This window comes from Poecile atricapillus, chromosome W (genome assembly GCF_030490865.1).
Source record: "Poecile atricapillus isolate bPoeAtr1 chromosome W, bPoeAtr1.hap1, whole genome shotgun sequence".
NCBI lineage: Eukaryota > Metazoa > Chordata > Aves > Passeriformes > Paridae > Poecile > Poecile atricapillus.
In genome coordinates, this window is record NC_081288.1 from 29470170 (window position 1) to 29490574 (window position 20405).

At 44.2% G+C, this 20405-nt stretch overlaps 5 protein-coding genes and 1 long non-coding RNA gene across 6 annotated transcripts; 3 read left to right on the forward strand and 3 right to left on the reverse strand.

Annotated features, from left to right (window-relative positions):
• Positions 1 to 1140: 1140 nt before the first annotated feature.
• LOC131591760 (histone H2B 1/2/3/4/6) lies at positions 1141 to 1732 on the reverse strand. Its single transcript, XM_058862796.1, has one exon. It carries the CDS (start codon positions 1566 to 1568, stop codon positions 1188 to 1190), a length of 381 nt encoding a protein of 126 aa, XP_058718779.1. The 5' UTR covers positions 1569 to 1732; the 3' UTR covers positions 1141 to 1187.
• A 158-nt stretch (positions 1733 to 1890) lies between these two features.
• Positions 1891 to 2324, forward strand: LOC131592336 (histone H2A-IV). The gene has a single exon (XM_058863764.1). The coding sequence runs from the start codon at positions 1916 to 1918 to the stop codon at positions 2303 to 2305; it is 390 nt and encodes a 129-aa protein (XP_058719747.1). The 5' UTR covers positions 1891 to 1915; the 3' UTR covers positions 2306 to 2324.
• Positions 2325 to 11471: 9147 nt separating this feature from the next.
• LOC131592377 (uncharacterized) lies at positions 11472 to 14127 on the forward strand. Its single transcript, XR_009280592.1, has 3 exons — positions 11472 to 12151; positions 12808 to 12903; positions 13598 to 14127. It is a non-coding gene; the product is annotated as an uncharacterized LOC131592377 (long non-coding RNA).
• A 1010-nt stretch (positions 14128 to 15137) lies between these two features.
• Positions 15138 to 15787, reverse strand: LOC131592376 (histone H2B 1/2/3/4/6). Its single transcript, XM_058863848.1, has one exon. The coding sequence runs from the start codon at positions 15591 to 15593 to the stop codon at positions 15213 to 15215; it is 381 nt and encodes a 126-aa protein (XP_058719831.1). The 5' UTR covers positions 15594 to 15787; the 3' UTR covers positions 15138 to 15212.
• Positions 15788 to 15891: 104 nt separating this feature from the next.
• LOC131592375 (histone H2A-IV) lies at positions 15892 to 16462 on the forward strand. The gene has a single exon (XM_058863847.1). The coding sequence runs from the start codon at positions 15948 to 15950 to the stop codon at positions 16335 to 16337; it is 390 nt and encodes a 129-aa protein (XP_058719830.1). The 5' UTR covers positions 15892 to 15947; the 3' UTR covers positions 16338 to 16462.
• Positions 16463 to 17056: 594 nt separating this feature from the next.
• LOC131592374 (histone H1.01) lies at positions 17057 to 18021 on the reverse strand. Its single transcript, XM_058863845.1, has one exon. The coding sequence runs from the start codon at positions 17994 to 17996 to the stop codon at positions 17337 to 17339; it is 660 nt and encodes a 219-aa protein (XP_058719828.1). The 5' UTR covers positions 17997 to 18021; the 3' UTR covers positions 17057 to 17336.
• Between the last annotated feature and the right edge of the window lie 2384 nt (positions 18022 to 20405).

Here is a 20405-nt window from a genome sequence, read left to right on the forward strand (position 1 = left end):
TTTTAGTCGTTAGAGGGGGGAGCCTTTATTTTCTAGGAACGTATCTATATATAATTTTTGAGCTCTTACAATTTAAGGTTTCTTTTTCCTGATACTTTGAAGTAAGACAGTAAGGCTTGTGATGAACTGTAGGACTTTTACCTCTATTTTGGAGCCAGGTATATTTTTAAAGTGCATACCTTTTTCTCCCGGGGTAACTGCAGACACAGTGGTTTATGTACTCGCTCTTTGCTAAGAGCTGTGTCTTCAGGCACAGTCACAGGGATGTAAAATCCGTAATACTTGAGACTTTGCATTTTCTCATTCCTTACTTTGTAGCCCTCACCTACTGTTCATGAAACACGTTACTGTCTGCAAAGCCTCGAGGATTAATGCAAATGAAATTTAGAACCTTACAGGGGTTTATAAAATAATTTTTATTATGCAGGAGCTCAGTATAATGAGACTTAGTAAAAAAAAAAAAAAAGCTGGGAACACCCATAAGGGGGCAGCAGGGACTAAGAAATCACTTTATGCTATTTAGTTCTCAAGCAGTCAGCAAGTTGTTAGAAGTGTTCAACTAATAAAATGAATTCATAGGTAAATGCTCTATTAATATTTTAAGGCATTTGTTTTAAATTTTATTTTTCAGATCGGGAAGACCTATAAAACGGTTAAAAAGAGAAAAAAGTATTTCCCTATAAATAAATTTAAGAAGGCACCTTTGAAATACATGGTATCTGTCTGTGAGAGATATGAGAGGGTAGAGGCCACGGTTGAAACCGAGGGCGGAAAACACCAAACTTTTTGAAGTCCCTCCTTTCAGAAAGGACTGGCTGATTTACAGTATATAGGAGGTGGATGGCACAGAGAAGGTGCCCTTGAAAGGCCTGGCAATTGAAGCAACTCCTACATAAGAGGAAAAATGAAAGCTTATCAGTAAATAGAAGGGCTCCTCAGTAAGGAAAACAATATGCAAGCCTAAAAAAAAACCTAATAGGATCAAAGTAGGGTCTTATATTTGCATTACTTAACTAAATAAAGTTGTTTTCGATATTTGGGAATAAACAGTCATTCATAAGGCACAGAATACACTGAAAAAAAAATTCTGCTGAAATAAAGAAATTAAAGCTCTTTTTCTGAGAAGGTGGGTGGCTCTTAAAAGAGCCTTTGGGTTGTAAATATCAGGTGAAGGACGCAGCAAGCGCCTACTTGGAGCTGGTGTACTTGGTGACAGCCTTGGTGCCCTCGGACACGGCGTGCTTGGCCAGCTCGCCGGGCAGCAGCAGCCGCACGGCCGTCTGGATCTCCCGCGACGTGATGGTGGAGCGCTTGTTGTAGTGCGCCAGGCGCGACGCCTCGCCGGCGATGCGCTCGAAGATGTCGTTGACGAAGGAGTTCATGATGCCCATGGCCTTGGACGAGATGCCCGTGTCGGGGTGCACCTGCTTCAGCACCTTGTACACGTAGATCGAGTAGCTCTCCTTGCGGCTCTTCTTGCGCTTCTTGTCACCTTTTTTCTGCGTCTTGGTCACCGCCTTCTTGGAGCCCTTCTTGGGCGCGGGGGCGGACTTGGCCGGCTCAGGCATGGCAGCAACCACAGGTCCCTCACTCGTTCCGGACACAGCGACCAGCAGCTCACGACAGCGCCTCGGCCTCGGGAGCCGCCTTTATAGCAGCGCTGCCGGCAGCGCCGCATCGCGATTGGCTGGCCCTCGGCTCCGCGCGGGGCGCCGGGATTCGCTATTGGCCACGACCCGAGCCGCTCTCCCATTGGCCGTGGAGCGACTTCTCTCTCGCGGCCAATCAGAACGGGCGCTGCCGCTCCGGCCCAGTTGTATATAATGCAGGCGGGGCTCCGGCTCAGCGTTCGTTCGGTGTTCCCGGCTTTCCTAAGTTCGTTGTCGCTGCTGCCGGTGCCGCTGAAGTCGCTGCCATGTCCGGGCGCGGGAAGCAGGGCGGGAAGGCGCGCGCCAAGGCCAAGTCGCGCTCGTCGCGGGCCGGGCTGCAGTTCCCCGTGGGCCGCGTGCACCGGCTGCTGCGCAAGGGCAACTACGCGGAGCGCGTGGGCGCCGGCGCCCCGGTGTACCTGGCGGCCGTGCTGGAGTACCTGACGGCCGAGATCCTGGAGCTGGCGGGCAACGCGGCCCGCGACAACAAGAAGACGCGCATCATCCCCCGCCACCTGCAGCTCGCCATCCGCAACGACGAGGAGCTCAACAAGCTGCTGGGCAAGGTGACCATCGCGCAGGGCGGCGTGCTGCCCAACATCCAGGCCGTGCTGCTGCCCAAGAAGACCGACAGCCACAAGGCTAAAGCCAAGTAAATGTTTTTTGTGGCTCATCGTAAAACAAAGGCTCTTTTCAGAGCCGCCCACATTCGTCATAAAGGGTTGTGTCACTGCTGTTTTAGTTCTCTACTGGAAGGAGACAGATACGTAAGTTTGTATTTTCTTTAATTTCCCTCTTCTGTATTTCCTTCTCCCTGTTTCTTGACCGAGACTGTTTACTGCTAGTTTCGTTTTTCTTAAAACAACTTAGGTTTTTTTCACCGTGATTTTTTGTGATTTCATGCCTTTTTAGATTTCTTATTTTTTTTTTCTTGGCTGATGTATTGATATTTTCAATGTGCTAACAATGTGAACTAGGAGTTTTATAGTGGTGTGAATATCACTTGTCCTGGTCAGCTAGCTCCGACTTTGCTGTAAGTGCTCTGTTCAGTACTTGTTAGAGGAGAACATTAGAGACTCTTTAGCAATCTGGGTTGTTCCTGTTTCCTTTAAGAGTACTAAGGAGAAGGTAGTCACTGTTGTACCATCGTGTTTCAGAGGGGTGAATGGGAAAGTAGAACTTGCAGAATTAATCCCCTAAATAGTATAACGTGGTTCTGGCAGTGACCTTGAACAGATTGTTTGTCAACGGAAGGCGTGTTCCTAGCCTCGGGCTCCTGATTGCTCCACTTTTGGTGCCTTTCAACACTCGCTCATGAAGCTGTCCCACCGGCTTTCCTTAGCAGGATTATCGAGCACTGGGAAAGGTTTCAGGCAGGTACGAATTGCCAGTGTTCCCAAGGAGCGGCCTGATGTGATGTGCCAATACGTTACCTGTGATGGTCACTGCGTTACACTGGAAAGAGTACAATCTCTTTCGATTTCGTTTTTGTGGCACTGATCACTGGATCCACGCCCTCTTCTCCCTGTGATACGGGCAGTTTCGAGCCGGCATTTGTTTTTGGGAGAAAGTGAGTCAGTCTTAGAAAAGCTGCTGCTATTACAGCAGGTCACAGTGTTCCTTTTAATTCTCTGGTGCTGTCCTGCTGGCTTCCAATTTCCTTCTGGCTTTATTTGGGCTCCTCCTGGCTTATTTGTCCTTATTGCTCATGGCTGCAGAAGCCAGCAGCTTCTTGGCTTCATGAGTCTTTGCCTTGCAGTTTGTGGTGCTGCAGCAACAGGAGCAGTTCTCAACATGACCATGTCTCTCCCCATCTCCATCCTCCAGTATAGGGAAAAGTAGATGTGACTAACATCTGTGACCTGGTGTTCACTGAATTTAATTTCCCTAAAACAGGCAGCGATAAGCTCACCCTTCCACAGGGGAAGGAGGTCTACATATGTTTGTCCCACATAAAATTGTTCTCTGCATATTGGATTCTAGAAAACAATGGGAAAGACTTCTAAGAAAAACCGTGTGTGCATCATCTCTATGTTGTGTGACTGGAATAAAATTCCAGTTTGTATCTCAAGAAACTTCCAACAGAACGATTTTGTGGGTTTCTTTTCCTTACAAAAGAATTCTCTGGTATTAAGTGTACGGTGGTAATAGTCAGGAAAAGATATGTAATTAACAATTATTGTTGTCATTCCCCTCATTTTTTTCTGCTAAAGAATGTGCTTAGTCATTATGTAGTTGTAGTATTGAGTTACAAACGTGGGAAATAAAGCCAGAAAATAAAGATAGGGCTACGTGAAGTCTAAATTATGAAGGGCTGCAGGACCTCAAAGGTATATTTTGCAGCCAGACACTATTGTGAAAATGCTTTAGAGATGTGGTTTACCAAAATTGGGCTAAGAGAGCAGAACAACTTTGAAAATGTCTTTCCTAAAAGAGCTGGTGTGAACACGGGCAGCCTCCTTTGATCTGCACAGATGGCCTTCTGGATATTTGACAATAACTTGTTTATGCAACACCAGACTGGGAGAGGAAGGTGAAAATGGGAGCACTTAACAACTTTGAGTGGACAGATTTTTGGGCAGGGCATCACCAACCCCCCCAATGCTGCCCACTGATGGCGCATCCCCCACTCACCTCCCTCTCCCCCTGCCACCCCCTGTGCTTGAGGGAAGGAGTCTGAGCGCAGTTTGGAACAGCAGGATTCACTCTGGCTCCCGGCTGTGCCTTAAAATAAAGGAATCACATACGAATTTGTGGTTGTTTGGTTTTTTTTTTTTCCCCTTAGTTGTGCGTTTTGCAATTTAATCTTTGGAGTTTGATTTGGGCACGTTAAGGAGGAGAGCTGGGCTGAAGCTGATTTATCCCATTGCTGCATAAATACAGCAGTGGGGGAGTGTGGGAGGTGAGTAACAGAGTGGATGGTTCCCACCAGGAACCATCATTTCTCCAGCAACAACGAAATCCTTTGTATTTGTTGGTCAGGCCTTGACAAGCTGATATTTTCCTGCTCCTTGTCCTGGGATCAGGGATGGTGATTTAAGGACTAATGCGCCTCTGGGAGGAGGGTGGCAGGAAAATTAATCCACAAACACCAGAGGTTTATGTCCAAAAAGGCGACAGAGGAGTCCTTTTACTTTATTCAAATAAAGGGGAGAGGCCATGGGGCATTCCCCTGGGGTCTCTCAGTTTTTTTATCTCAATTTCTAAATTATCTTTATTTCCCAACTACAAGTCCCTCTCTCTTTCCCCATTGGCTGAGGTACTTGAGAGGTACAGATTTCCCAGAATGCCTGATACATAAGATTCCCCTCGAATGTATAACCCTCCCTCTTAATTTTTAATTCTTATGGAATTTATGGTGTTTCCCCAGTGTCTCTTTCAACTTTCAATATCCAATTCCATTTACTAGCAAACCTACAGTTTGTTTATCAAGGCTTTGTAATCCTTTTCCATTCATCAATCACTGGAATCCATCCCCTTAATTGTTCCTTTTATCTCTCAGTGCTAGTTTCATCTATCAGCAGACCCGCAGCTTGTTTGTAAAGACAAATCCATCATTCCTCTCAAGGGGAAATGGCAGGGCGGGGTAACACAGGATGGAGCAGGATTTCCCAGTGGGAATGGGGGTGTTTCAGCTTTGGAGCTCAACAGGTTGTGCTACTCTGTGGCTTCCACCAACACCCTGAGCTGCAAGTGGCCCCTGGGAGAAGCAGGGAAAGGCAATGAAAAGGCTTGGATATCTTCTGGAAGGATAGAGAACGGCCCTGGATTTTTAAATCCAGGAACAAGATGTTTCCTCTTCAGTTTCACCCCAGCCTTCAGTTAAAGTATTTTTTACTTTACCATTGTCAGGGTTGTAGGGTGAAGCAGAAAAGTAGACATTATTCAGTTCAGATAAATGCTGTAAATTAATCCCAGCTCCTTTGCAGTTTCCTGGTGTTTCCCCTTGTTCTTTATCCCATGCCATTTCCTGCTGAGAAACGTGAGCTGCTGTGGTAAGTCAGAAGTACAACACATACACATCTCATGAGGTTTCGAGTGACATGTAAGTATCACTTAAGGCTAAAACTCCAGCAGCTGCATATGCCTGTGAAATGTGACCTTTTCACTTCTTTCATGGGGGTTTTAACAGTGATTTCAAAAGCCCCTGAATGTAGAGTAGAACAGACCAGGATAAATTTGGCATCCTGAGCCAGCTCAGCTGTCTGGGCACCCAGGTCTGCCTGTGATGAAATCTGTCCAGTCTGCTGCTGCAGGGAGCACGGGCAGAGGCATCTCTGTTTAAACATGTATTTTGATGTGTTGAAGGATTGGAGTTATGCCATTCTCATGGCAATTTTTGTCCTCTTTTCTAATTGGAATAACCTTGCTGTGTCCCTAGAGCATAAGGAAAAAAACTAAAAGCAACCAAAACTTGATCATGTGGAGTGTTCAGATTGTTTATTGTTGCATGGCTGCTATTTGCCACAAAAGGAAAAGATGCTGAATACCAGAGATGTGTGCATTTCTTCACAGTTCTGATACTGCACAAAAGGAGGTCAATGTCCTTTCATCTGTTTGAAGTTCACATTTCAGATGTAACACTCTATGTGTGCTTTCTTCTTTCAGGAATTATTTCTTCCATTTTCCTATGACCTTTGCAAGTAAAAAAATCCTCATGTAAAATAAGTAGGAGTACAAGCACAAAAGGGCTGTGGATTTTTATGTGGGATTAAAATTCTGATCTGTTCTGCAACCCTTTTCAATCTACTTATTTTCTAGTTGTAAAATGCATTATGTTCAGAATTGCTTCCTGAGATTTTCAATTAAAAATGAAAGTATGAAGTTTTTTGAACGATACCTTCTATAATTTTTGACAAGGAATGCTTTTGGAACAACCTCTTTGATAGCACTGCAGTCAAATAATTCAGTTCTTTGTAGCCATGAAAGAAATCTAACTGACAACACCCTTTCCACCTACATAGGCCTCTAGCTCTGTGACCTCAGTTCCTGAGGAAAGAGCTGCCTCTGCTCCCTGTGATGATTCTTCCTTCCCCATAGGTGTGTGAGCTGGGAAGAGAGAAGTTCCCAGCTGCATTCCCATTTACCTTCAGCCCTCCAGTGAGATATTTGTGTCATGTCTTGAGCTGGGTTGTTCTGTGAATGGCATAATCCTTAGACCAAGTTTTGGAACCTGAAGTCTCAATTTTTCTCTTTTACTATCTAACTTGGGCAGATTTTCACCACTGGCCAAAAACATTACATCAAGGTGAGTGTAAGACCAAATATTTTTCCCTAGCTGCAGTTAATATTTTCTCCTGCAACTGTAATTGTTTTCAAATATAATATCTCCTATTTAAAATGGGAAAGAAAGCCTCTGAGAAACTAACACTGAAATATTTTCTTTTGGGTGTCAGGTAATTATATTCTGTGGCCATTAAAAGAAATTATTTCAGGTTTGAGAGCAGATATTGCTTTACTTCATTAATAAAAACAAAACAAGCATTAAAAAAAGCCAAACAAAACCCCACCAAAATCAAAAACCTTCAAAAATCCCACAAAACTCCAAGAAGTAGGAGAAAATTGCTACAGAGTCTGTGATTTCACCTTTTGATCCAAGTGTTTGGCATCTGTTTCTCATTTCTGATTCACTGTTCATTCAGTTAACTAGAGAATACAGATACACGTTTCCCCAGATGGTGTATTTCACTTTTGCAGAAATAAAAAGAGAGAGTGTTTTCTTTTTTAAACATGATGAATAAACATAAATTTTACTGTGGGGATGTTCGTCTAGAGAAGATATATGTTCTCCCAGGAGTGATATTGACTTTCTTTTTCTAGTAAAAATAAAATAGGGGAAATTTTTGTAACTGGTTGTGTTGTTCTTAAGTATTCTTTTTTTTTTCTGGTTATTTGCTACAAATAATAAAAAAAAAGATTTAACTGTAATGTCACTTTGATCATTTGAGATGCAAAAAGTTGCGTGCTGATAAAATAAAAAAGGTTTTGACAAAAATGTTTGTATTACCAGGTGTGAATATTCCCCATATTTCAGCTGTTGTGAATCAAGAGATGTTTTGAAGGCAAACATGGAAGGTAGATTAAAAGACAATATGAAGGGCCTGTTTATAGATTGTGTTCAAGCACTTCTCAAATCTGAGAATTGTTTGGATTAATAACTTTGCACTGGATGATCAACAAGTTGGAGCCCTAGGGCACATGAGCTGATGGCAGTGTAAACTTTTTGATAAAAATAATATCACAAACACAGAACAAGCTGAAACTGGTAAGACAGAAGCAGAATAAAGCTGGGCCAGGGAACCAAACCAAATAATGAGATAACTTCAGAAGGAGGTCAGCCCTGTGACCAAAAAACTCAATATGATGTCAAGGGACCACCATCAAGAATGAAATTATTGGATTTGGGGATTGGGTGATGGGTGTCACAGACATAATTTGGGTTGCAATCTGCTATAGGGGGTTCCTCTTTGAAGGCACTCAGCTCTATCTGCTCTGCATACTGGATAAAGAAACTATTTACTCAATGAATTGGAAACTGATCTTCCAAGAGGAACCTAGGGCAGGAAAATTGTTAGAGGGGGCATCTGCTTAGTTCCTTCATGGTTTGGTGGCAGCAACAATAATACCTGCTCTACCAGGGTGATGTATTTGAACACCATGCCCTCTTACTGGTGCTGGGTGATGTCATCTAGGTAGGGTGTCTTTACAAAGAGGACTGCTCTGAAATAAATAGGAAAGAACAGTAAAGAACATGAATTATGGAATAATAAGCTTTCATATGATTTTCTACTCCCAGTAGTTGAACTAGTGGTTTTGAATATTCATCCTATTGTGGTATGAAATTTTTAAGATTTTTTTTTTGCTGAGCTTTAAATCCTACCAGTTTTACCTCTGGTGAAAACAAGTTCAAAATTTTTCCATGGTAGTAGCTCTTTGTCAGTTCAGGGACTTTGTTCTCAGCCCTGTTAGAAAAATGAGTTATGTTACAATCAGATCTGATGTCAAATGCTGTGGTCACATTATACCCCCCTAATATTGCCTTATCATTCATACTGAAATTAAAAGAATCAATCAGCAACATTTTGTTTTCTTTTTAGGAAAGGGTTTCATAGGCCTAGAAATAATTTCACACACTGAAACAATCTATTAAAAAAATCCTCTGAATTTCTGTGACAGCTTCTAATGAAGGGTGCAGCATGGAGCACACAAACACAGGAAAGGCAAAACAAACACTTATGAGCTGGTAAGCCAAAAGGCATCACTGAGCTCAAACTTTAAATCAGGCAGCAGGGCTTTCCCATGGTAGCTGTAGTTTCCACTGGGGTATTTTTACACAACTGATTTTACAGAATAGCCACAGAAAAATTCTTCTGGTGACCATCTTCAACTGTCAAAATATGAGCACTACTTTGTGCTTTTGTAGTGACCCAGGAAAACTTGAAAAAGCCTAGAGACTGGAATACACAATGGTTTATTAGTCTTTTAAGGTACTAGATATATACAGGCACTCAGAATAAGCAACCTATGTTTCAGAGTTTGCACTTAAGCACTTGGAGAGATAGCAAAACACCATTTCAAGATTCATTTCAAAACATCATTTCAAGCAAAACAACATTTTCCTATTCCAGTTACATTTGGAGAATGCCTCTTCCCACTGGATATCTGAAATCCAGTCTGAGAAGTCCCCATAACCCTTCAAACTGAAATGAACATTTATTAGGTAATAGGTGACAGATTTATGAGACCTGGTGCCTGTCTCATTACCTGTACTACCAAAGAATGTGGAAGTCAATACTAGAAAGTTTGCTTTTGTGATTCTGTGGTCTGGAGAAGGCCCACAGCAGGCTGAGGGTCAGATGAAAGAGTTAAAAGAAAGAAGCCAGCAGGATTCCAGTGTGTCCGTGAGAAGAGAAAGAAGATAAAGGTAGAGGAAAACAAAGAACATCTGTGCTGCAAGGAACACCACGTTAAAACAAGGTCTGTATTTTGGATTTTTGGGGATACTTTCTCAAAACAGTGCTTCCACCAGTGGACTTGAGGGGTGGTGTGGTGATGGCAAATTAAATGGGGTGCAATATGGGGTCCGAAGGGTATAAAAACACTGTGTGCAGGCACAATAATGGCTTGGATGAAGTTTCTTACAGATCTGCTTTGTGTCGTGTCTGCTCCCACAGCGGCGTCTGGTGACGTGGAACACAACAGACCCGTGGGGACGGACGGGGGGAGCAGAGCCCTGCAGGACCCAGAGAGCAGCGAGGGGAGCAGCCAAAGGGCTCCGGACCCAGAGAATTTGGCATCCGGAATTGGAGCTCCAGTGGGCCACGGGGAGCACAGACCGGTGAGGCCTCTGGCATCTGGCATATTTACCAGGTGAGCCATCAGTTAGAGGAAAATGGGCTCGAACTTATCAAGAGAAGAGAGCACAGTTTTGTCTGCGTGGAAAGCTTTGCTTCAAAGCAAAGACATTAAAATTACAGATGATGCTCTTCGTAGCATGTTACTATGGGCTAAATCCCAAAATTTCGGCACTGATGTAAATACAGCTTTTTCTGTTAGATGGTGGAAAGCCGTTGGGGACAGACTGTGGGATGTGATCTCGCAAGGGGACAAAGCAGCTGTAAATTTAGCTACGACATGGAGACAGCTTTATGATGTTTTAAGAGAGTGGAGGATGAAGCAGAAGGTGGAACGAGAGCCAGGGCAAGGCACGGGAGCTGGTGGGCAACAACAGATGGCTGAGGTTCGGTCTGCTGCTGTGCCCCTCCCTGGGGGACAGCCTGCAGGAGTCGCTTCCGTGGGGGATTCGTCAGGCTCTGCTGATGCGGGGACTGAGCGGCCACGGAGCAATACCCGCCGATATTTGTCTCAGAGAGACCGCGTACAACCGCTGTATCCTTCTCCTGCACAGCAGGAGTTAAATGCGAGGCGCAGATACCTTCCTCCTGCCCGGCAGTTAGCAGAGCTGACCTTGGGAGAGACACAAGCCCGGCCGTCTGCCCCCCCGCTCTCTTCTGAGTCAGATGAAGGAACGGAGCTGTTGGGAGTCTCTCCTCCGCTACCTGATTCTGACAGAGAAGATGATGAATTGCCAGAGATGAGAAACTCTGTCCAGAAGCGTGGATCTGCCTCTCGGAAATCTTGTAGTAGATCTAAGCTTGCTGCTTCTTGGACTTTACCTCCTTGTGAAGTGTCTGTGATGCCGCTCGACCCTGCCCAGTTTTGGGAATCTGTCAAGGAAAAGGCAATGGAGATGTGTAATGGGGACTTAATAGAAAAACTAGGTGCGCCAGCAACGACCAATGCACCGAGCGCTGATACAGATGTTGTTAGTAATGATCACACAGCCTTTCCTGCTCCCAAAGCAACTCCTAACACAGGACAGAATTATACACATAAAGCATTTTCCTGGGGATTTGTTCGATCCCTTCTGTCAAAGGTCGCCCAATTTGGTGTTAATTCTCCTGAGGTAATGCGATTGATTCATGTTATTAATGTTTATAGGCTTGCTCCACATGATATAAGACACCTTGCTATGATTTTGTTTGAACCTGTACTGTATGATATATTTCAAGATATGTGGAGGGAGTTAGTCGAGAGTGCTGCCTTAAACAATATGCAACTCCCACAGCAACACCCCTGTCATGGGGTGGGAGTTGATGCCTTGATGGGCACTGGGCCTTTTGGTGACCCACAGTTACAGGCCCAGTGGGATCCTCTGGTTTTGGCACAGGCTCAACAAATAGGCATCAGTGCTGTAATTAAAACAATGGAGTTGGCACCTCCAAAACACAAATGTTTTGCTCCCAAAGAGCAAGGACGGGGAATGGCACAAGGCCCAAAAAATAATGAGCAAAAGATGAAAGCTAAAACAAATTTGAGCTGTAAGACTATTTGCAATCATTGTGGTAAATCTGGATACTACACTAAACAATGCAAACAGAAAGCTGTTGCAGGGAAACTGGAAGAAGAGCACAAAGCAGTGTGGGGGGACAACAACCACAAGCTCTCCCAGCACTGAAAAGCTGTCAATTTGTGGACAATATTCAGGGGCCATAAGGGGCTCCACAGAGGTAAATACATAGATATACCCACCGTGTACACAGTAGGTATTGCAATAAAACAAATATGCAAAGTTCCTCATGATGCCTATAGTCCCATAGGACGCAGGCTGAGTGCTTTTTTGATAGGGAGATCAAGCAGTATTATTAAAGGTATTTATGTACTTTTAGGGATTATTGATGCTGATTACCTGGGACAAATTCATGCTATTTTATCTGTTAGTGAACCCCCTGTTATCATTCCGAAAGGTACTTGCATTGCTCAACTTGTTCCCTTTGTGAGTTGTATTCCAAATACAGTGAACCGGAGTGGTGGCACTGGAGGTTTTAGATCTACAAGAGCACCTCGAGTATTTTGGACTCAGAAAGTGCCAGAGAAATGTCTGGAAAGAACATGTGTCATCACAGCCAAGGGACATCATGCAGAGACTATAACAATAACAGGTTTGATTTACACAGGAGCAGATGTAACTATAATCTCACAGCTTTACTGGCCTCAGATGTGGCCTCTTACACAAAAGGGTTCTGGAATTATTGAACGGGGTGGTTCAACTACAGGTGCTCTGTCTGCCATTGAGATTAATGTAAAACACCCTGATGGCCAACAAGCCTAACATCAGGCCTTACGTTGTTAGTTCCCAACATAATTTGTGGGGGGGCAGATTGCTTATCTCAGTGGGGTGTCAAAATCACTACGGATTTTTAGCAGGGGCTACTGGGATGCAGGGCCTTAAACATCCAGGCCCTGACATGGTCTGTCTGGGTGAGTCAATGGCACCTCACTATTGAAAAGCTTGCTGCCCTGCAAGAATTGGTAGCAGAGCAGCTGCAAGCTGGACATACTGAAAAATCATTCAGCCCATGGAATACCCCCTTTTTTTTATAAATAATAAATAAATGAAATAAATCAGGGAAATGGAGACTTTTGTGTGATTTGCAACAGGTAAATGCTGTAATGAGTTACCAGAATACCTGAATTTGGTAGTTTTAAGTAGGTTTATGTCACAATTGACACTTTCATGCAATGGTTGCATCATCATTTACAGGAGAAGCAGCTCGTGATGCTATTCATCATTTTTGTCATGCTTTTTCTATTTTAGGAGCTCCATCACACATAAAGACAGATAATGGCCCAGCCTATGCTTCTCAAAAACTGCAAATGGTTTTCTGTGCTTGGGGCATTGATCATTCTACAGGTATCCCGCATGCCTCTACGGGCCAAGCAATCACTGAAACAGCTCATGGCATTCTTAAGCTCCAAAATGAAAAACAGAAAGGGGGCATGCAACAGGAACCCCCTCAAGAGAGATTAGATAAGGCAGTTTATGTCTTAAACTTTTAAAGTCCCTTGCCTGATTCACAGTTGTCTCCTATTTTCTATCATTTTTCCTCTCTGAATTCTAAACAAGCAGACTTTGGTAGAAATATTAAGGTGTGGGTTAAAGATTTACTTACTGGAGTGTGGTCTGGTCCCATGGAATTAATAACTTGGGGAAGGGGATATGTTTGTGTTTTGACAGACAATGGCCCTGGCTGGGTTCCTGCTCTCTGTATTAAGCCCTACCTAGAGCGTGCAAAAATGAACAGGATGGATGGTCCTACAGCCAAAGCAGAGCATGTGGATGACACTGGCTGAGACCATACATCAGGATATGTTGTGTTTGTGAATTCACAAGATTTAAAAAAATTAAGTCACAGGAGTGGTTTAGACTTTAAAGAAAGAGTTATTCACTTATGGGTGGATGAATAATGGGAATGGTTAAGTAGTTTCTTTGTAGGGTGGGGCATCACTGTATGGTTAAAAGCATGGTTAAGAATCGGATTGTCAATGTTGCTGGTGATTATAAATCTTGTTTTGTATCTCCCTTGTTTGCCTGGATTTCTGCAAAGGGCCCTGCAGAAATCCTTGGCAGCTGTGTTTGCTGCTCAAATACAAAGAAAACGGGGAACTGTGGCTGAGATGGGTCAGATGAAAGAGTTAACAGAAAGAAGACAGCAGGATTCTTGTGTGTCCATGGGAAGAAGAAAAAGAAGATAAAGGTAGAGGAAAACAAAGAACATCAGTGTTGAGAAAAACACCATGGAAAAACAAGATCCATCTCTATTTTGGATTTTTGGGGATACTTTCTCAAAACAGTGCTTCCACCAGTGGACTTGAGGGGTGGTGTGGTGATGGCAAATTAAATGGGGTGCACTATAAGGCCAGAAGGCTATAAAAATGCTGTGTACAGGCACAATAAAATCTTGGATGAAGTTTCTTACGGATCTGCTTTGTGTCGCGTCTGCTCCCACAGCAACACTGGTCTCTGTATGAATTAGGTATTTTCAGAAGTTCAGAATATACAGTGGAAATTTAGGATTATTCAGATGCAGTTTGAAAGTGATAATGGTTTTGATCTGCATCTATGGTGGTATGTAAATATCCAAGAATGACAGGGAGTGACTCAGAAGGCCTGCAGTTTGAGCCTAATTAGTAGCTATGTAATAAAGTGGTAGTTTACAAAGCCAGCCCAGAGGGTCTAGTTTCTTTGTATTTAATGGTTTTATTACAACTAGTGAGAGATAAATGCAGAAAAAGTCAGATAAGTAAAAAAAAAAAAATAATCTCCACATGTTTTCTTATTTGCAAGGAGAGCAAATATGATAAAGCAAATAAATAAAGCAGTCATGGGGAGAAGTTAGGCAAGTCACTGTAAAAAAAATCACATTTACAATAGAAGTATAAAGACAAATGGGAAAGAAAGGAGATTTTAGAAAGTACTTCTAAGTTATAGTTATCACAGGGCTATTTGCAAGAGGTTAAGGTAAATGTCACTTGTCGCTACATAAATTCTCTTATTTTATAGTGCGCTGTACTCATCTCTCACTTCTGCGAAGATAATCCCAACCCCCAAAAACCAGAGGCTGAGCGCCATCAAGTGGTAGATCTTACTATACCAATGCTGTTTATTAATGGATGAGTATCCACTAGGAACTTCAATTCCGTCCTTACCAGAAAATTCCAGAAAGATTTCTCTCCTTCGGTTACAACGCATTACATCTGCTAATTCCCTGAAGACACTGATATTGATAAAAAAATTAAATATCTGTATTATAACTACATCTGCATCAACACATGAAACATTGAAACATGCAATAGTAAGGTTTTGCTTATATATAACGTTAGAAAATTCTGAAAACCATAAAATAAGCATCACCTTAAAAAAGAGCCCAATACCCCCAGCAATATAAAACCACTCACAAATATATTTGTTCGTAAACGTTCATTAATGCAGTAAACTAAAGAGTATTTTATGAAAATAATAATTTTAACAAAATAATTAGGCAGCTTGTAAAACCCAAAAAATCTTAAAAAACTAGAATAAACCCCAAACAAAAAAAAACGTGTGAGTTAAGGATTGCACAATAACTCTAAGGTTTCTTACTTGACGGCACAGCTCTTTTATTGAAAAAGTGGCTGGCTCTTAAAAGAGCCTTTGGGTTAAAGGATATTTTGAGCAGGCGTTTACTTGGAGCTGGTGTACTTGGTGACAGCCTTGGTGCCCTCGGACACGGCGTGCTTGGCCAGCTCGCCGGGCAGCAGCAGCCGCACGGCCGTCTGGATCTCCCGCGACGTGATGGTGGAGCGCTTGTTGTAGTGCGCCAGGCGCGACGCCTCGCCGGCGATGCGCTCGAAGATGTCGTTGACGAAGGAGTTCATGATGCCCATGGCCTTGGACGAGATGCCCGTGTCGGGGTGCACCTGCTTCAGCACCTTGTACACGTAGATCGAGTAGCTCTCCTTGCGGCTCTTCTTGCGCTTCTTGTCGCCTTTTTTCTGCGTCTTGGTCACCGCCTTCTTGGAGCCCTTCTTGGGCGCGGGGGCGGACTTGGCCGGCTCAGGCATGGCAGCAATGGTTTGACTCCCGAAACCACGGAAGTGTTCGGAGATAAACCCAGAGGCGAAGTGAGGAGCACGGCTGTGCGCCACATATTTATAGCTGCTCTATGCAAATGAGCAGCATTGACCGCGCGCATTCTCATTGGTCAGTCCAGAAAAAGATGTCATCGTTCCCAAGCAGTCGCGTCTGATTGGTGAGAATTGGATTCGCCTTCTCATTGGCTCCCCGTACAAGACCTACTTCTCAGCCTATCAGCGAAGGGACGAGATAGTAAAGCGAGAGCCGAGCGGGGGAGCGCCGAGTGTCTGCTCCGCTGTGCTGTGCGTTCCTGTCCGCAGGGAGCGAGCGAGCGAGGCGAGATGTCCGGGCGCGGGAAGCAGGGCGGGAAGGCGCGCGCCAAGGCCAAGTCGCGCTCGTCGCGGGCCGGGCTGCAGTTCCCCGTGGGCCGCGTGCACCGGCTGCTGCGCAAGGGCAACTACGCGGAGCGCGTGGGCGCCGGCGCCCCGGTGTACCTGGCGGCCGTGCTGGAGTACCTGACGGCCGAGATCCTGGAGCTGGCGGGCAACGCGGCCCGCGACAACAAGAAGACGCGCATCATCCCCCGCCACCTGCAGCTCGCCATCCGCAACGACGAGGAGCTCAACAAGCTGCTGGGCAAGGTGACCATCGCGCAGGGCGGCGTGCTGCCCAACATCCAGGCCGTGCTGCTGCCCAAGAAGACCGACAGCCACAAGGCTAAAGCCAAGTGAGCACCGAAGAACAAAGGCTGCAGACTTTTCACCAAGAGAAACCCAAAGGCTCTTTTCAGAGCCACCCACAAGGTCCTAAGAGAGCTGAGTTATCTAAACAACAGTGAAAGCACTTCCGTGTTAACTACTTAACCCGTGTTTTAACTTATTTTTTTTATTTTTTGGTTGGATATAGTAGCGACGTTTTTCATATTTTCGTTAACAAAGTCGTGCCAAAACGTCCTCCTCCCCATGCAGGTTCTTCCAGGTATGAGATGTTTTCCGTTTAAGTTCTTTCGGAGAACATAGGGGACTCTGTTCGTTGAGAGTTCCTGTCCCTCCCCCCTTTTCCGCCTCTTTCTCCTCCGAGTGGCTGATACAGTTCCAGCGATAAGAGGCGTAATCGTCTCCGGGGAAGGGAGGGGGAAGGGAAGCGGGCCGGGATTTTCGCTGGCCAATCCTTGAGCAGGGCGGGCTTTTTCAACACTTAAAGCTCTTTCTCATTGGGAACAAAAGGATTGGGAGAGATCAGGCCTATTTTTGTGTCTGTAAAGAAACCCTCCCCTCCTCCCCCCAAACAGACAAAGGCATTTACGGAGATACTTTATAAGAAATAATTCAATAGATTAGACATGGCTCAGTGGTAGCGTGCCTGGCAATTGCATTATTTTGTTACAAAATATATATTAAAAAAAACATACATCCGCGATTTTTTTTTATATCAAATCATTACAAAACATCGTTTCTCGGTAGTCAAAGTAATCACCCGGAGGAAAAACAAATGTCTACACTTCCCTAAAGCCGCCGCGCTCTACCGCGTTCTTTAGGCTCTCTTTCGGTAATCCTAGGGAACAAAAAACACAAGACACAATTGACCTCTTGACGACTTACGAATTGCTGGACCCTTGCTGCAGGTTACGGACGACCTCGGTGCATCAGCTCCTTTAGGGAAAGTGTGGGTGGCTCTTAAAAGAGCCGTTGGATAACAAAGTATGTAAAACAAAACTCTCCTGGTACAATTTACTTCTTCTTGGGAGCCGCCTTCTTTGCCTTGGCCGCTTTGGGTTTGGCCGCCTTGGGCTTGGCTGCCTTGGGCTTCACCGCCTTCGCCTTAGCCGGGCTCTTCGCTGCCTTCTTGGGGCGGCCTGCCTTTGCGGCTTTCTTGGGGCTCTTGGCCGCTTTCTTGGCAGCTGCAGCCGCCGGCTTCTTCGCCTTCTTGGGGCTCTTCTTCACCGCCGCCGCCTTCTTGGGCTTCTTGGCAGCGCTGGCGGGCTTCTTAGCCGCCGGCTTCTTGGGCTTGGCCGCAGCCGTTCTCTTCTTGGGGGCTTTTTCTTTCACTTCTCCGGGCTTCTTGTTAAGACGAAAAGAGCCGGAGGCGCCGGTGCCCTTGGTCTGCACCAGGGTGCCCTTGCTGACGAGGCTCTTGAGCCCCAGCTTGATGCGGCTGTTGTTCTTCTCCACATCGTAGCCGCCGGCGGCCAGCGCCTTCTTGAGCGCGGCGAGGGAGAGCCCCTTGCGCTCCTTGGAGGCGGACACGGCCTTGGTGATGAGCTCGGTGACGCTGGGCCCCGCGGGCTTGCGGGCTTTGGAGCCGCTCGCCGCCTTCTTCGGCTTCTTGGCGGCGGCCTTGGCGCCGGGCGCGGGCGCATCGGGGGCGGCGGTGGGAGCGGTCTCGGACATCGCGGCGACTTCCTCTGCGGAGCAGGCGAACACAATTGGGCTGGCCCGGGTCAGATGCTCGTATTTTTAGAGCGGAGCCGAGCGGTGATTGGTGGCTTGCAGAGCCCGCCCCGCTGCACGGCCGGGGAGCCCTTCGGTGTGCTCGATTTGTGTTTCTTTGGACTAACAAAAGTGTATTTTCCTCGGAATTTCTGCCACCAAATCGCCCGATTTCCCCGGTGAGGGGGGAGAAGAGCAGGTACTTGCGTTCGGGAGAGTTTCCTGCGGCAAACACGCGATTTGAGTTAAAGGAGAGGCGATAAATCCCGTGTGCTGCTGCTGGAGAGACCTCTGAAGGGAGAAACTTTTGTTTTTCCTTGCAAATTAAAAATTTCCTTTTGACATAAATGCCACAGCAACGACTCAGTCTTATTCTTTAGAGGGTTTTCTTGGGGTCGAAGTTGAAATCTGACGATTTGAAGCTATTTCGAAAGTTTAAATTGATTTTGAAGAGGAGGAAGTAACACAAACTCCTTTTTCAGCTCTGAATATGGATTAAGAACCGGTTCCTTTGACCATGTGTTTTACCTACTAAAACGCTAAAGTCTAGTGAAATAGTGTCTCGTACAATCTCCTATTCCATTTTTTATAGAAACATAAGCGATTTTGTTATTATCTGGAGATTTATGAACATACAGTTGGTTTATTTTGTCTTCCTGGAAATTCAGTACAAGGGAGGCAAAGTTACTCTGCTGCCCTATGTGGGGTGTTTTCTTTTTGTTTGTTTTCCATACGAATTTTTCTGCCGATTATTAAGTAAATCAAGGTATTTGCTTACCGTGTTCCATTTTATTTTGAAGTATATAGTCTTTTAAAACCTTAGGTTACAAAACTGCAGCTTTGTAAAAGAAAGCAATCTCCTAAACTTCTGTTGTTTATGGAACTTATCTTTATCTCTGGTAATTTAAGATTTGCAAGGACTAGTATTGCAGTTTAGTAATCATGCTCTTCATTCCCAAATGATATTATCTTCTTTTATATTTTCTCTAAAAGTAGTAGAATTTTAAACCATGTTACTGTTTGGATTTTTTAATGTGTCTCACACAATATGGCTACACAAAGGTTTAGCTAAAGCCTCTAAATTCTGAATCCTCTTCTCACTCTAAATAAAACCCACCGAATTATTACATGTGCATTTTACAGCAATCACTGGAATAAGGAAATACTTTTATGACAGAAACTAGAGCACTTTGTGATAACCTGAGTTTTAACAAGGGGAGAGGTAGGCCGTAGGTCATTCCTAAAGAACCAGGAAGGATTCAATCAATACTGATACCTGCTGGAAGATGGTGTAATATGCTGAACAGAACAGAGCTCTGGATTAATATTTCATTAATCTGTAACTGATTGTGGAAAAAAAACCTATATTATCCATTGCCTTTTGTAGTTGTTTAAGAATCACAAAGACTACACTACAGCCAAGTCCTTTTGTATTGGCTGATATAACATATCCGAATACAGTATTTAAGTACATGTTAGCAACCAGTAATTCAGACTGCATGAGTATATAGTTATAATTCTATTTTTGTGTCATGGTTTCATTTACTAGGGCTTTTTTATAAATGCTAAAATATATAAGATGAGAGATTTAGCTTGCTGTAAAATTGTGTTTTAGGGAATGTGAAATTGTGAATAAATGCAGTGAAGTGAAAAATTGTGACCTCCACCCCATAAATATAAAATACCATAAAAAAGGTTCAGTAAAACTGCACCTGAGCTCTGTATTGCTTTAACCGGAAAATAATTGAGAAGAGCTAATCAAATTGTGACTTTCAAGATCCTGTTTGGCAACACTGTGTAACACAAGGTGAAGATACAGGGATTAAATGGTGTGGATGTGGGTATTGCAGATATACCTTCATATACTGCCAAATGGAAGTAAAACGTTTTGCAGCCTTTATTCTCTGTATGTAAAACTATGAATGAACCTTTCCATTGATTTGGCTGCTTAGTGTATGAAGGTAGCAATTGCTGGGAAGATATGAAATTTAGCAGTAGCCTAGGGGCTTCATTGCATATAGACCCAGGAAAAGCATAGACCGTGAGTGACATGTCAGCAAAATGAAAATTTCCTTTTTGCTTATTATTGTTATTTTGAATGCATTCACTTCAGTAATCTTCACTGAAAGAGATGTAAATATTCCAGCTCTCATTTGTGGCTGCACAGAGTCTTCATTCACATTTGCTGGTGCCAAAATTGAGGTGGCTAAAATGGTCACTATCCCATTTTTCTGCCTGGCTTTTCTCCCAGCAGGCCCTTTCCTCATTTCCAAAAAGGACTACTAAGCATATATATGTCAGCTTCTGGTCTCCAGTTATAATCTAGTAAATTAAACTGAATTAACTTCAGAAATTTAATGACAGAGAAGC